Source organism: Trachurus trachurus, assembly GCF_905171665.1.
Source record: "Trachurus trachurus genome assembly, chromosome: 15".
Classification (NCBI taxonomy): Eukaryota; Metazoa; Chordata; class Actinopteri; order Carangiformes; family Carangidae; genus Trachurus; species Trachurus trachurus.
In genome coordinates, this window is record NC_139906.1 from 27331311 (window position 1) to 27345328 (window position 14018).

The 14018-nt window shown below is 41.4% G+C and overlaps 1 protein-coding gene across 1 annotated transcript in view; it reads left to right on the plus strand.

Annotated features, from left to right (window-relative positions):
- The window catches only part of ttc27 (tetratricopeptide repeat domain 27), a 64228-nt gene that overhangs the window by 7242 nt on the left and 42968 nt on the right, over positions 1–14018 (plus strand). Inside the window, exons 3-5 of the mRNA XM_083987816.1 lie at positions 2496–2619; positions 5020–5160; positions 10463–10565. Coding sequence (XP_083843942.1) covers positions 2496–2619; positions 5020–5160; positions 10463–10565 — 368 coding nt within the window. The remainder of the gene's footprint in view (positions 1–2495; positions 2620–5019; positions 5161–10462; positions 10566–14018) is intronic.

Here is a 14018-nt window from a genome sequence, read left to right on the forward strand (position 1 = left end):
AACCTTAACCTTATTCTTCTCTCAGTGGTTATGATTGTGATACTTTTTAATGTGCATCAGTCTAAAAGGTCACTCTTTTTCTGTGCAAGTGTACAGTGGCAACATTGAGTTGTTTCAAGAAGGATTAAACAGCTGGAAAGTTTTCACAGTAGCAGTTACTTCCTATTTTATCATGACAAAAGTAGGTTTAACAGTAGATGTTACAGGGCCTGAAATTCAAATTCCAAAAGTGGGCGGAATTCCCCCTCTAAGGGCTTCACATGGGGGGGATTTTACTTTGTCGGGGGGGACTACAGGTCGTCCTGTTACCTGAAAATACATTTTGTCGCTCTCCTTCAACTTAAAACAGTATTTTCTGCACTACATTGCTGTTCTCTTCTCTTTCTCCTTCTCCATTGAGTGGTCGTCTTTTGGAGCTGCATCTGTGTGGCTCCCTCTTCTCTCTAGTCTCCTTGCTCTATTTCTTCCAGAGCCCAAATATCTGTATTATATGTTATGCTTCAGATATAAATTATGCTGCAACTACACAGCAGTTCAAAGTCTCAGTTAGCAAACTCAGTGTTACAGTTACAGTTTTCCCTAGCTTGACAGTTGTACTTTCAGATATTGTCCCCCCTCTATTAAATATTAAAGGAGGCTGAAAATCACAGCACATGTCTGTTCTGATTATGTAAATCAGAGGTGCTGACATGTGTGTTTCTCTTCTATAATACACATTCTACGTCGCCCCCGCAAACCTTCGATTATGATCGATTTTATGTCCGTGAATAATCGATTCTCTAATTTTGGTAATCGGGACAGCCCTAATATGAATGAGAAGCCCGTGTATAATTTCCCGTACACAATTATTGTAGGTCTCAACGTTGTCTATCCATCAACCCATTTAAGCTTCTTCATTCCTTCCTATGTGGCTTCCGTGGCTGTGATACAGCAGCAGCTTGACTGAGCAGCTGACAGGTCTGCAGAGATGATGTGATGCCGTCATGTCGACATGGAGCAGAGTCTCAGAGAAAAGTCTCCTTAGTTGCGTCTCAATTCAGTGGCCACGTCCTTCAGATGCTGCATTTGAATCTATCGCTGCAGAACTGGACTAGTCTCATTTCAATGCCTTTTTCAAATATGTCCTCCTCTTCCTGGACAATGAAGGATCCCACAGATCCTTCGTGGCCCATTGTATCCCGAGATTCATTATGAGCTAGTAATGATGGCCAATACTACCAGCAGCAAGCCTGAGGATTATACTGTTAATTGACAGCATTGGTTTCAGTTCAGTTCAACAGCTAATGGCACAACTGCCTAAAAGATTCTGCAGAAAAAAATTACATGTCAAGGAGTTTCTCTCTTCAATGCACAGACGCACAGAAAAAATCCTCCATAGAACATTTGTATAGTCAGAGCTGTTGATTGTATTTAAAGCAAAAAATTAACTTTTACCTGCAAATTTGCAGAAGTATTTTGTTTCAGTTCCTCTAGATATCAGTCATAGAAGGAAATTTAATTTCAAACATCAAATGACGAGGACGAAGTTAAAACAAATGTGTATTTCTGTGGTAGGTGTTCAAATATGTTTCAGTTCAAGAGGGTTTATAAGAAAAAGTTGGGGAATTTATATAGAAATATGTTGTGATAGAAGGAATTGGTTGTGGATTTTATTTTGTTGCATATTGTTGGCTGTAAACTGGCATATCATCTGATATCATGTGTTCTTTTGTTTTAAGAAAGGGGCAGGTATTATAAGTTTTCTTCATCCTGCTCCTTTTCAATCCTAGGATTGGAACAAATAATAGAATAATGGCAAGAAAAAAAATCTAATTTCGTCATGCACGATGGCCACGAAGGGCCACACACACCTTCACACACCAGGTGCTCTGCAGGATGTGGTCCTTGAATTGAGACACCGCTGTTCATACAAACTATCCAGTCAACATTGGTGTGCAAGTGTGATTGCTAGGTAGTTGCAGCACTGAATCTCATTTCAGCTAATGAAGTTGGTAAATGGTGGATTGTTGTTGATCCCAGTCCTCACTAAGCCCTGTCGTCTGTCAGGTTACAGGCAAACACAGTGTAATTGAGAGTGTGGTGGAGAGAATCCACTAATTAAAACCTCCAGTCTGAACTGATGGGGTGTTGGATGGTGGGAGTGTTTGATGGAACCACAGAGGTGTTCTCAGGAGTGGCCTTGTTCTCTCACGTACTCCATTGCTTTGGTCATGAATTATTAATTTTTAATAAGTAAAGCTGAGCATCCCTCCTCTTGCTCTGAGGGCAGGTCCGACCTGCTTATTTCTCCTCCTCTCCCTTCATCACACGTCCACCCTCCCTCCTCTGTCACTCAGTGTGACTCTCTCAGTCTGATAGAAAGGCCTTTAATTACCCACAGAGTGAGGTCGCAGCTCCAAAAGAAACTCCTCTGACCTAAGTCAGAATCAGAGAAATTGTTTTTTTTTTATTTCAAATCTGAAAAGCTCAGACCACGACTGTCTCCCCTGCTGCAGGGAGCTGGCTGTCATGGCCCTGGCCGTCTCCTGCCTCCACATGTTTGTCCAGAGTAACTGGACCGGTCCTCCAGTGTCCATCCATGTCTCCGACCTGTTGCCCCCGGCAATGCTCTCCTCTAAGGTAAGAAACCATCTTAATCATTTCATATCAGATGGTTTACTGAAAAGTTTGAACACTGGAGAAGTTTTTCACTTGGTAGTTATGGAGTGTAGGTACTGGGGTGTTTAATAGTACGACTGCATTCACAAAGTCATTAAACTATTGTTTACTGACTGTGTCACCACTTCTCAAGTCAAGGGTGGAACTTTGGGTTCTTTGTCCATATAAGAATTTTTTAAAGCGAAAAAAGTGTATATCAGTGTATATGTGTCGGGGAAAAGTGCAAAATCATTAGCTTTGGTAAAAGGACAAGGCTAATTAAGCCTACCTCTTAATTTTGATATTCCCATATTCGTTACAGTAGTAAAAGGTAGTTCAGATTTACCACCATTATTTTTAATGCATTTTAAATTGTAGTTGTGGTGAATAACACATTTATACTGACAGGACTAAATGCTTATCATATCACCACTTGCCACTGTCTAGCTATTTCTTACCAGTTTGTGGTTTAGGCAGCTAGGCTATGACACGGCTAACAGTTAGCCTGCTGCAGAGGTATTAGAACGTAGTAGTACACCACACCTTGTCATTAACACAATGTAAAGACCAAATTTGATTCAGAGAGAAGCCGATCAGTTTTCAGACCAGGTAAATCCTACCAGCACATTGACTCTGTGGCGTCCTCCCCCAGCTTTACCTCCAGCCACTCGCAAACTAGAAACCAGCTAACTTAAGACACCACTTGCTAACTTAAAATCATATGACCGTTACCTCCTTTGGACAGTGTTTTTTCCTTTGAACATGAGGAACCAACCTTTTAAAATTGTTAATTCGCTTTGTGGCTCTTTTCATTGTGTTTCTGAGCAGAATATAGGCTTGACCAATTATGACTGGTTATATTGCCTGGGTTAGATTTTTTTTTTTTTTTTGGGGGGGGGGGTATTAACCCCACTAACCCCTCCATTAAATTACACCCTTGTCTTAAGCATTATCTGTGAACACTTCGTTAGTTGGGCGAAGCTACCTAGCTAAAGGGGCTAGCTAGCTAGTGGGCAGTGAGGAGCTATCTGGCTAGTTGGCTAGTTAGCCAGCTAGTTAGCCAGCAAATTAGTTTGACTGAAATTAGCCAGTTTACTAGCTTTACCTAATTAACCAAATTATAGTAGGCTATACAAACTAACTGATGTGCCAAGATTTTTTGGCTACTTAAATTGTGCCTATTAGCAAGAGTGTCAATGTAGGAATAAATCAATATTATGAGCTAATATTTAATAATAATTTGAAATTACATGTTCCCCATTTTGAGTGATAGCAACAAATATAATATATTTGTGGAAAGATGGGCTCAGCTGAGTGTGTCAAAGCTTAACTTTATGTTGAATGTAAAGCGAGTGGAGTGGGAGCAGGAGCAGAAGGAGTTAGATGCTCGGTTCAGGAGAGGTTCCCTGTAATGAAGCATCTCTGGGGTCCTAATTACACCGGGTTGAGGAGATTGCTTCCTCTTGGCAGCGTGCCGCTGAGAGCAGGATAGTGCATTTCACACTGCCATTACACCAGAGGAGAGAGCATTTCTTTTATCAAAGCAATTCCTCTGGCATCAGTGATTGATCTGTGCTGTCACAGTGAGGAGCCCCGTTTAGAGGGCAGCCCGTCCACAACATGCCTGACCGAGGATGGAGAAGACACACGGCACGGCTGTTGTCATGAGAATTTAATTCAACAACGGACAACAGGAAAAGTAAAATGTGCTTGAATCTCAGGCAAATGGATTTTCTCCAAATGAGGTGAAATGTGGTCAGACCAAAGTTCACCCCACCGCCGCAGGGAGAGTGGCTCAGTGTATATTATAAAATGACTGTATAAACTATAGTGTAGCAAATGGGCTCATTAAATCTGCAGCTTCATCACCAGAGTAAACACTGGAAGTGGAGTTTGAATTAACTGTTCTAAAAACTAATCAACAGTTTATATTAACTATCAATCAGACTTTTGTATCAACCTCTGTTTTCTCCAATGTATGAATATCAAATAAGAAGGTCTCAGTGTTTCCACTATAGTCTCATCTAGCAGCAGGCAGTGAACTGTGAGGATACCACACTAGCCCATATGCTGTCCTACTCAGACTGCAGAATCTTGGAACCTCATTTATATTTATATTAATGATCCTGTGAAATATTAGCTGCAGCAGCAGTGGGCCATTGTATGAATAAAAGGTAAACACTGGTTGTAGCTACATTACTGGTCCACAGGGAGACAACATTTAGAATGCATAACTTGAAATGGTACAAAGAATAGAGTTGGAAGTGATTATCCTTCATCCTCATGTCTTCGTTCTAACTTAGAGCTTGTTCCTCCAGCTGGTCTAAACTCTGCTGTATCCGTCTGTCAGTGAAATGTAACCTGTATATTTTTACCTGCCAGCCTGAGACCTTGGTTGAGGCCATCCACTCCAGCCTACTGCTGGATGGGGAGTCGGTGTACAGCCTGGTGGCCAACCCCTTCCTCCTCCTGCTGGCTCGCGTCATCCTCACCAAGTGCTCCTCCAAGATGGACAGCCTCCAGGTAGGAAAGCCCCCCTGTCTCAACCACCTCCTCTTGATGAATTGTATATTGTTGATCATTTTTAATGCCTCTGTGCCGGTGACAGTCAGAGCCGGGGGCTTATTGTTTTCAAATTGTCCGTCCGTCCATCCCATTCACGTGGACACAATATCTCAGGGATGCCTGGATGAAACTCCTTCAGCACTGACACAAATATTCAATTGGACTCAAGGACGAACTGATACAGCTGTGGTGGCTAAAGGTCATGGTGACTTTGCATAACGCGGTTTTAAAGGGATATTTCAACATTTTGGCAAATTCGCCTATTGCCATAATCCCTATAGTTTTAGGAGTAGGTTCATTACCTTTTATTGTCGGTGCATGCTGTTTTTAGATCAGCGGGGCAGAGACGCAAGCTGCTCAGTTAATGGTATTCCCATGTTTCCCTCAACAAACTAAATACACAATCCACTCTCGTGGACAAGTTGTGACCTGCACATTCACCACGCCAGGGTTTCCCGCAGCGCTTTCCTGTTAAGGCGGCCGCCTTAACAACAAAGAGCTGCCGCCTAAACTAACGTCTTAAAAAAATTTTAAATGTAGCGATATTCGCCGCCGCCGCCGCGATTAATCTCAAAATTAGGGCTGACCCAAAAAATTTGAAGCTTCGAAGCTTCGTTCGTTTCTTTGGTAATCGATCATGAAGTCCGTGACCGATTTTTTTTTCTTTTTCCTTTTTTCCTTTTTGACACTGGTTCCCATCGGCATTTGTTACATTAAAACGAGTAGACTACTTGGCATCCTGGAAACCTGCTTGATTTTGGAGATTTTGATGAGAGACAGAGGGAAATACTGCATGCCTTGCATAGCTCACGTCTCTGCTCCGCCTATCTAAAAACAGCTTGCACCGACAAGTAAAGGTAATGAACCTACTGCTAAAACTATAGGGATTATGGCAATAGGTGAATTTTCCAAAATGTTGAACTATCCCTTTAACATTGTCGACTCCTCAAGAGAATGCCTTCACATTTGGCACAAATACCCACAGGCACTCAGTGATGTTTCTAATTATGACACACTCTCACACATGCTAATAAGTTGTGTTACTATGGATGAACAGGGAGCGGTGGAGGCATTAGTTTAAAATAATAGTTTCCCTCTAAGAGTGACTCACCATGTTGAATTCTATATCTGTGTGCTCCTCTGTAAGTAGCAATGTCATAATGGGTGTTTCACTGGTATTTCATCAGGCCAGGCCAGCTCAAGGAGTCTCAGCCACAGAGAGCAGAAGCACAATTAGGTTTCAACAGGTTCACAGATACAGGCCAACTGCTAATAGCTAACCTTTTCCATAGAGGCTGATGGCTCCTTAATAAGTTTCCAGTAGACTGCTCGCTGGGAGGCATCTTGTTTTTTTTCCAAGAGGAGACACTTAATGAGCTCAGTTCTTTGCCTCCTCTCTTTTTAATCAGTTGCCTTCATGTAAATAACTAAAATCAAAATAAGCAAAAGAAACGGTGTAAAAGCTGCTGCAATGGAGTAAACCCTGTTGTGTTGTAAAGACCTGTCTTCTCTCTAAACACTAATGAGGGAGGGGGGTGGGGGATTAATTACTAGCAGCATGTTCTGCCAGCCAGTGGGGACGTGGATCGCCTAACACACCGCTGCTGCCCTCAGGAGGGATTTGAACACAAGTATGACACGTGTGTGTTGACATGATGAATGTACAGCACGTGAATGTGTGTAGACCATGTGTGTGTGTGTTGAAGGTGCACCGAGGCAGACGATCAAACCTCCATGTAAGCGGTCGATGAAATGAGGAAGTAGGTAATAAGCTTTTTATGTCAGTGGGCCGCTCTACAGCAGGCAGCAGGGACACGTTCAGGTTATTTGTTGGTTGTGTTAAACTTCTGATCAGCTCTAATCTTCAGCATGCAGCGCTCTTCTTATTTCTTCTATTAAAAAGCTCGTCTCACCCCGGTCTCAATATATCCAGTCAGATCAAACAAAGCTGACCTGTACATGTCCTGTACAGACAGCCATGTCTTTACTGTCCTGTCCTCCTGTCCTCCTGGTCCTACTGACATTTGGAGCAGGGGTTCTGTTAACCGAACATTCTGTTATTGACGGGTTTTTTAAACCGGTGACAAAAAAATCTGAAGCCCATCGGCCATTTTGACCGATCAACACCCCTGTTCTGTTGGTGGAGCGTGTGCATATTAATTAGCTGTGATCTAGTCTTAAAAGTTGGGTTGGAGATCTTATTCTGGATCATTTTTTACTAATCTGCTAGAAATCCCCTTAACACCCGATTGCAACTGAGTAAATAAAGGCTTTTCCAGAAAAAAAAAAAAAAATTGGAGCGTAATGTGTCAATCAAGCTACCGTCTCTCTCCCTCTCTCCCTCCTCTCACGTGCACAATCAGAGTCTTCACCGTCATCCACGGAAAAGCCATACTCCAGTCAGTGTGACCATTTACATTGTCTGTGATAAAATGCTTGTCTCACTGCTGTGTGCAATGTTTCATCTACAGATGTACAGTATTTTCTGTTGACTGAAACACACAGTCTGTAACCAGTGTTGGGGAAGCTACTTTACAAGCGTAGCTAGTCAATTAGCTGTTGACTAATCTATAGACATGTTGGTAATATAAAGAGAAAAATAATGTAATAAGAAATCCAAAGAGGTCGACATATTCTAGATCGCTGTGTCTTGAACAACAATGTTTAAAACCATGACAGGAACTTCAGAGACACTAACAACACCAGCACTACTGTAGATGACATGATTCATGCCTTTTTTCTTTTCTTTTTTTTTCCAACTTTTTTTATTGGGTTTTGCAGGTGAGTACAATTGTATTAAAACATTTACAAAGAATAAAGTAGACTCTTTTTTGAAAAAGCACAAACAGCAGAAAACAAAAGTGGTCATTAAAGTATTGTTGCATACCCGAACAACTCACAGAACTAGAACAGCCATAAAAAGATAGATAAATAAAATAAAATACAAAATTAATTACATAAAATAAATAATAATAATAATAAAAAAAAAGGGTAAGAATAGGACATCAATAGGACGAATCGCCTTGTTGTTTACAACTACTTCCGGGTAGAAAACCAGCATTCGAACAATAGTGACGGACGAGAGTTTCGCTATTTATATCTACTTTTTCATGTCACTATATCGCCGTTTAGACTAATCTGATGTTTGTAAAGTCTATAAAACCAATGATTGGACAAACTTTACTATTTACGTGTGCACATTTTTGTAATTAGTCATGGTTATCAGAGATTAGCTGGGCTAACGGTTACTGTTTAACTTTAATAACTCAGTGACTCAATAAACGATCCATGAAAAAATATTTTCTCCAGCGGATATCTTAGTTACAACATGACTGAGCTAACTGAAGTAGTTTCATGTCGTGTCCCACAATGGGAGGGTTTTAACAGCTGACGTCCTGGTGTTAGCTTAGCTACCGCCGTTAGCTTAGCTACAGCCGTCAGCTGTCCCTGTCAGCTGCAGCCACTGATGCTTTCTAGACACCGTGATTCCCCCAAACTGAATAAATACAACACATAGCAACACAAAACACACAAACAGAAATAGTAATGTTTCTTCAATCATTTCAGATTTGTCTAAACAGTGATAGGGCGTGAAAAATATGATATATATAGCTAAACTCTCGTTCGTTACTATTGATCTCATTCAAATTACGTGCTGGTTTTCTACCCGGAAGTAGAATGTAAACAACAAGGCGATTCGGTCTATAGACATCTGAAAGAAAATAGATCAGGAAAGAGAAAAAGAAAAAAGAAAAAAAGAAACACAGGTACATCAGTCAGGTAATAGTAAACTGCAATTGAGATAGCAACAGACATCATAAATCAGAATAGCGGCATGTGACCTTCAACACAGCAGAAATAACATACCCTTCTAAGTCGCTTCTGTCACATCAGTCAGGGGTAAGTGGAAGATCTGTCGTCTTAACAAATTGTAAGAATGGACCCCATAATTTCCCAAATTTACTGGAGCAGCTAGATAAAGATAGTCTGATTTTCTCCAATTTAAGAAAATAAAGGGTATCTTTAATCCAGTGGGCATGACAGGGCGGTGTTGTTGATTTCCAATTAATTACAATTAGTCTTCTGGCTAACAGGGTAGCAAAAGCTAGTACATCCTTTTTGGACTTAGTGAGGGAAGGGGGAGCAACCCCAAAAAGTGCACTCAGAGGATTTGGCTTTATTTCCTCCCCAACTACCTCTGACAGGGTATTGAAAATCTCAGTCCAATAATTATATAGAGAAGGACAATGCCAGAGTGTATGAATTAAGTTTGCGGGAGATTGATTCATGCCTTTTTTCAAAGAGAGTTCTGGAACACAATAATAGTAAAATGTAATTTATATTACGGTGTATATAGGTCTTTTTTTTTTAAATAAAAAATATTACATGTTATTGGCCAAAATTGTAGTTTGTAAATTGAGTAGTTAAACTACAAATAATGAGCCAAAAAGTAGTTGAAATACTTGATGCAGCACAAAATATGAATGTAGTTTAACTACCAGCAAGTTACAGCAAATTGTAGTTCAGCTCTGTAGTTCAACTACATGGAGTTTAAGTCTCCCTTACACTGGTCAAAACTATGTCAAAAGGCTGGTTCCTCTCTGTCTCACTGTACCTATCTGAGTAAAGGCAAAGATAACCCAACCATAAAACCATAACCATACAAAGATTGACCAATACTCAGTGGACAAAGGACGTCTCCAGCAGCTGGAGCTGAGCTGTCCAACATTTACTCAGCTTGTTTCTCTGATGACTTCACATCCAGATGTCCGTCAAGGTGTAGAAATCAACCTGAAGTTTGTTGTGCATTTGGCAGCGGAAGGGACCGACACCATATTAGGTCACTCATGTGTTTCAGGGAGATTGTTGATAATTGATACCAATTGGTACCAATGAACCATTCAGAATCTAATAGGACTTAAATCAGCTTCTGTGAATCTAGTCAACAGTGTGAGAGAATCAGGCTCTGAAAGAAACTTTTTTTAAATTTAAATGGAGTGTTTTGCTTTTTCCACTGAGGTCACACTAACCTCTGGTTCAACTTCACACTGCACAGTTCAGTGAGGGATTATTACTGACTCACTCTAAATTTTGCCTTCAAATAAAGTGGTTAGGATAATCTGACAAAGCTCTTTACAGGCTCTGGTTTGTCTGACTTTCTTAACCTGTTTTTTATTGTGGTTGTTGCCACATCTTCACAAATATTCCTTGTTAGTCCTTCGTCTTCTTCTCACATGTTGTTCTGTCTCCTCCTGTGTAGCTGCTGCCCTGGTGGACGCTGCGCTACATCAACCTGCACCAGCAGATCCTGGAGGCTTGTTCTCCTCAGCTGCTCAGCCTGGCCGTCAGCAGCATGGACCAAGGTGTGTGACCGTCCTGTCCCTCAGCTCTGCTCGGTGTTTCATGTGTGTACCAGCCTGCTCCAGTTCTGGTTCAATCAACGTGATGTAAAGAATATAACAGCATGGTGTTTTGTCTCCAGCTCTGGTTGGTGGGGGATTCTAGATCTATCAGACTGAATGAAGAAGCTGTTCCACATCTGTTTAGCTCTGTAACACAGCTGAGGTGGAGACCAACAGCTGTTGCTCTGTTCCATGAGGCTGACTGGCAGTCACACCACAGAACTCACACTTCAGCTTAAAATTTGAATAAAAACAAAATAGAATAAATAAAAAATATTCTAGTGCTAAAAATATGCATATGGGCTACTATATACAATTAAGAATTATAAACATAAAGATGGACGTAGCCTCTGGTTTCTGATCAGCAGTTTAGCAGAGTGAGCTGCTCCATCTTTGCAGCAATTGACTTAAATCCAAAAATGGAAAAAGAGTTGGAGCATGTGTGGAACTGAGACTTCAGTACATGACTGTTTGTGGAAAGGATGAGCTCAGCCACCTGTCACTCAGAGAGACAACACCTTTAAATCCCCTTAACAGAATGTAAACATGTGAGTCCTGTAAGCAGTCGTCATGAAGGAGGAAATTATCTGTAGAGACCAAACTGTTTGTGTTTACCATGACTGTTTCTTTTCTATTTTTAATATATATATATTGGGGATTTTTTTTAATATATATTGGGGATTTTATTGCCTTTATGACGGTATAAGAGACAGGGAATGATGGAAGAGAGATGATGAGATGAGGGATGACAGGTTGTGAACCCAGGCCACTGTGGTCAGGACTGTGCCTACAGGGGCTGCACTCTACCCTGACACCGGAGCACCGCAGCACCCTGTGCACCCTGAGACATTTTTGGGCATTTTTGCCTTTAATTGACAAGATAGTGGAGAGAGACAGGAAGGTGGGGAGAGTAACTGGGGAACAGACAGATCGGCACTGTTGTGAATCAATCCAGCGATCACTGCATTGGGTTTGCCAACATGGGACGTGCTCTTAACCACTCGACCCCCCTACACCTCCCCCAGCATGTTTATTTCTGCTGTAAAGTTGGACATTTTATCATGGGAGCCTGACTGACTCACTGTTGGGGAACTGCAGTTGTTTGTGACACAAAGCATCAACCTCCAGGGCTGAAAGTGAAGCCAACACTCAACAACAGAGTCCCACAGACCAACTCTGGGCTTTGTCAAGTGACAAAAGGAGAATCAGTTTGGTGTTTAGCTACAGCCAAAGTGTTGCTTGCAAGGTTGCCTTGACTCTGCATCTTCTCCTCTGACATCACAGCATTATTAAATGCTGTATTCTGATGATATCAGTGGCAACGTCCAGTTTAATGTGAATTATAAATCAAAATTTGCAGATTTAGGCTTGTTCAACTGCTGCTTGTAGTTTTATTCAGTGGCAGTTTATAGATCAATAAGATACTAAGAATTTTAACCAAAATTTTGTCACAAATCATTTATTTCTCCTATCCTGTCGGGGTTTATTTACCTATAACAGCCTGTTCACTCTACATGATCTCTTACATCAGTGGTTCCCAACCTTTTCTGGCCTTGTGATCCCATTTTGACATCACAGATCACTAGCAACCCCGTGCTGTCAATCAAGATACTGGTTTGATACAGAATCTTGTGACAGGAGAAGAGCAGCTCCTCTCAGGGAGTCGGGAGTTCCAGCTGTGAACGTAACAACTCTGTTTTGGACGTTGGACACAATACATTCTCTAAAATGGCATTGAAATTGTTACTTGCAGCAGATTTATGAAAAACAGTGTCAATGAAATGAAACCTAAAACGGTCACTGCTGGATTCAGCCCATGGGCTTCTGTTTGCTGATTGTTTACATAGAGCAGACATTAGTTAAAGCCGTGTGCCCACTCTCCCTGTGGCTCTTATTAAACTGTTGCATTGGGCCACAAAGCAGTGCAGAACGCTATTAATCCAGAAACGATTGTTTACTTTAATTAGAATCCCAGTCTGTGATTCATGCGGTGCCTCTGTTTGTGATTTTAATCCCCTTCCTCATAAAGCTGAGCTGGGTTCTTTTTGTATTTTTGGAGCCACCCAGCAGCTGCCATGTGAGGACATTAAAGATCGGTGGCTTGTTTAAAGGCAGAGGGTGTGTTGAGCCGATTGCAGTGTGTTGTGTGTTGTGTGGTGGTTAACAGAGTGTGAAGGGTGAGCAGTGTGTGCAGGCTTCACGCCAGACAAATCCATATTACAGAGCAGCAGTCGGCCACATGATCCTTTAACAATTGAAGAGGGAAGGATGCTGTGGGATGCATACAGATGTGTGTTGCCTTCATGTTACACAGCTGTGGAGAGATGCTGCCATCGTGTTGGGTTTGATTAGTTACATTGGCTCAGTTTGGTTTAGTTTAGTTTGGTCTTCTGAGGAACTGATGCCAACTTAAAGCAGAAGTGAGTGATATATTTGTGTTAATATAAGTCTTAAATAGTTATATCTTCCGACAGCAATCACTTACATAGAGTGTTTGGACTGAAACACGGGTCTCTCAGTCCCTCTGCTCTGCTCTGAGCCGAAGAGAAAACATTTATCGTATCCTACAGTTTTTATCCAATGAGGAGAGAGAACGGCATGCAGGGCTGTGTGTGCAGCCAAGGAACGCCGTGAATGTGGTGACGTAGCGACGAGGACTGTTATGGTGCGTTCAAGGAAACTCGTATTTTTCCGACCGTGAAGTGGTACCAGTTCGATCTGGTACGAGTTCACCGGTCGGAAGTTACGAGTGGCCGTTATAGTGACTTTCACCGGTAAAACAGGTCGGAAAAACACGAGTGGGTTGCCTGGAACGCTACAAAGTCGTAAGTTGTGACTTGAAGCTGTAATTTACGATTTCAAAAGCCTGCCTGGAACGCAGCATTAGCGAAAACGACCGGACCACTCACTTCTGCTTTAATTAAAGCAACATTGCATAGTTTATCGTCCAAACAACTGTTCTCTGGTCTGCTATCAAGTGAACTCTAGAGCGGGTATTTCAGGTGTAAAGCCCCTTGCACCAATCACAGCGCTCTGTTTTATCTGTCACTTCATTCACTCATACATGGATTCTGTAAACGAGAGCTGCTGTTATGATGAGGCAACTTTGTGATTTCATCTTGATTGTGAACTAGGGCTGTCGGATCCAACTTCACTATTCAAACAGAATTTAAATTATTTTCAAAATGAGAACATTCGAAGGTGGAAACTGACGTTCAAACGTATTCCTTCCACAACGACGCAAATTAACGTTGTGCAAAGTTTTATATTGAGTTGGTAAAACTTAAATGTGTTGCAAACGTTACATAACAGATTTGGTTGGAATGTCATTTAATGGAAGCAGGATGTAATGGTAAGCTGGTATAGGTGTAATGAGCTAATAAAAAACAAAACAAAAAACATAAAAAATTTGAA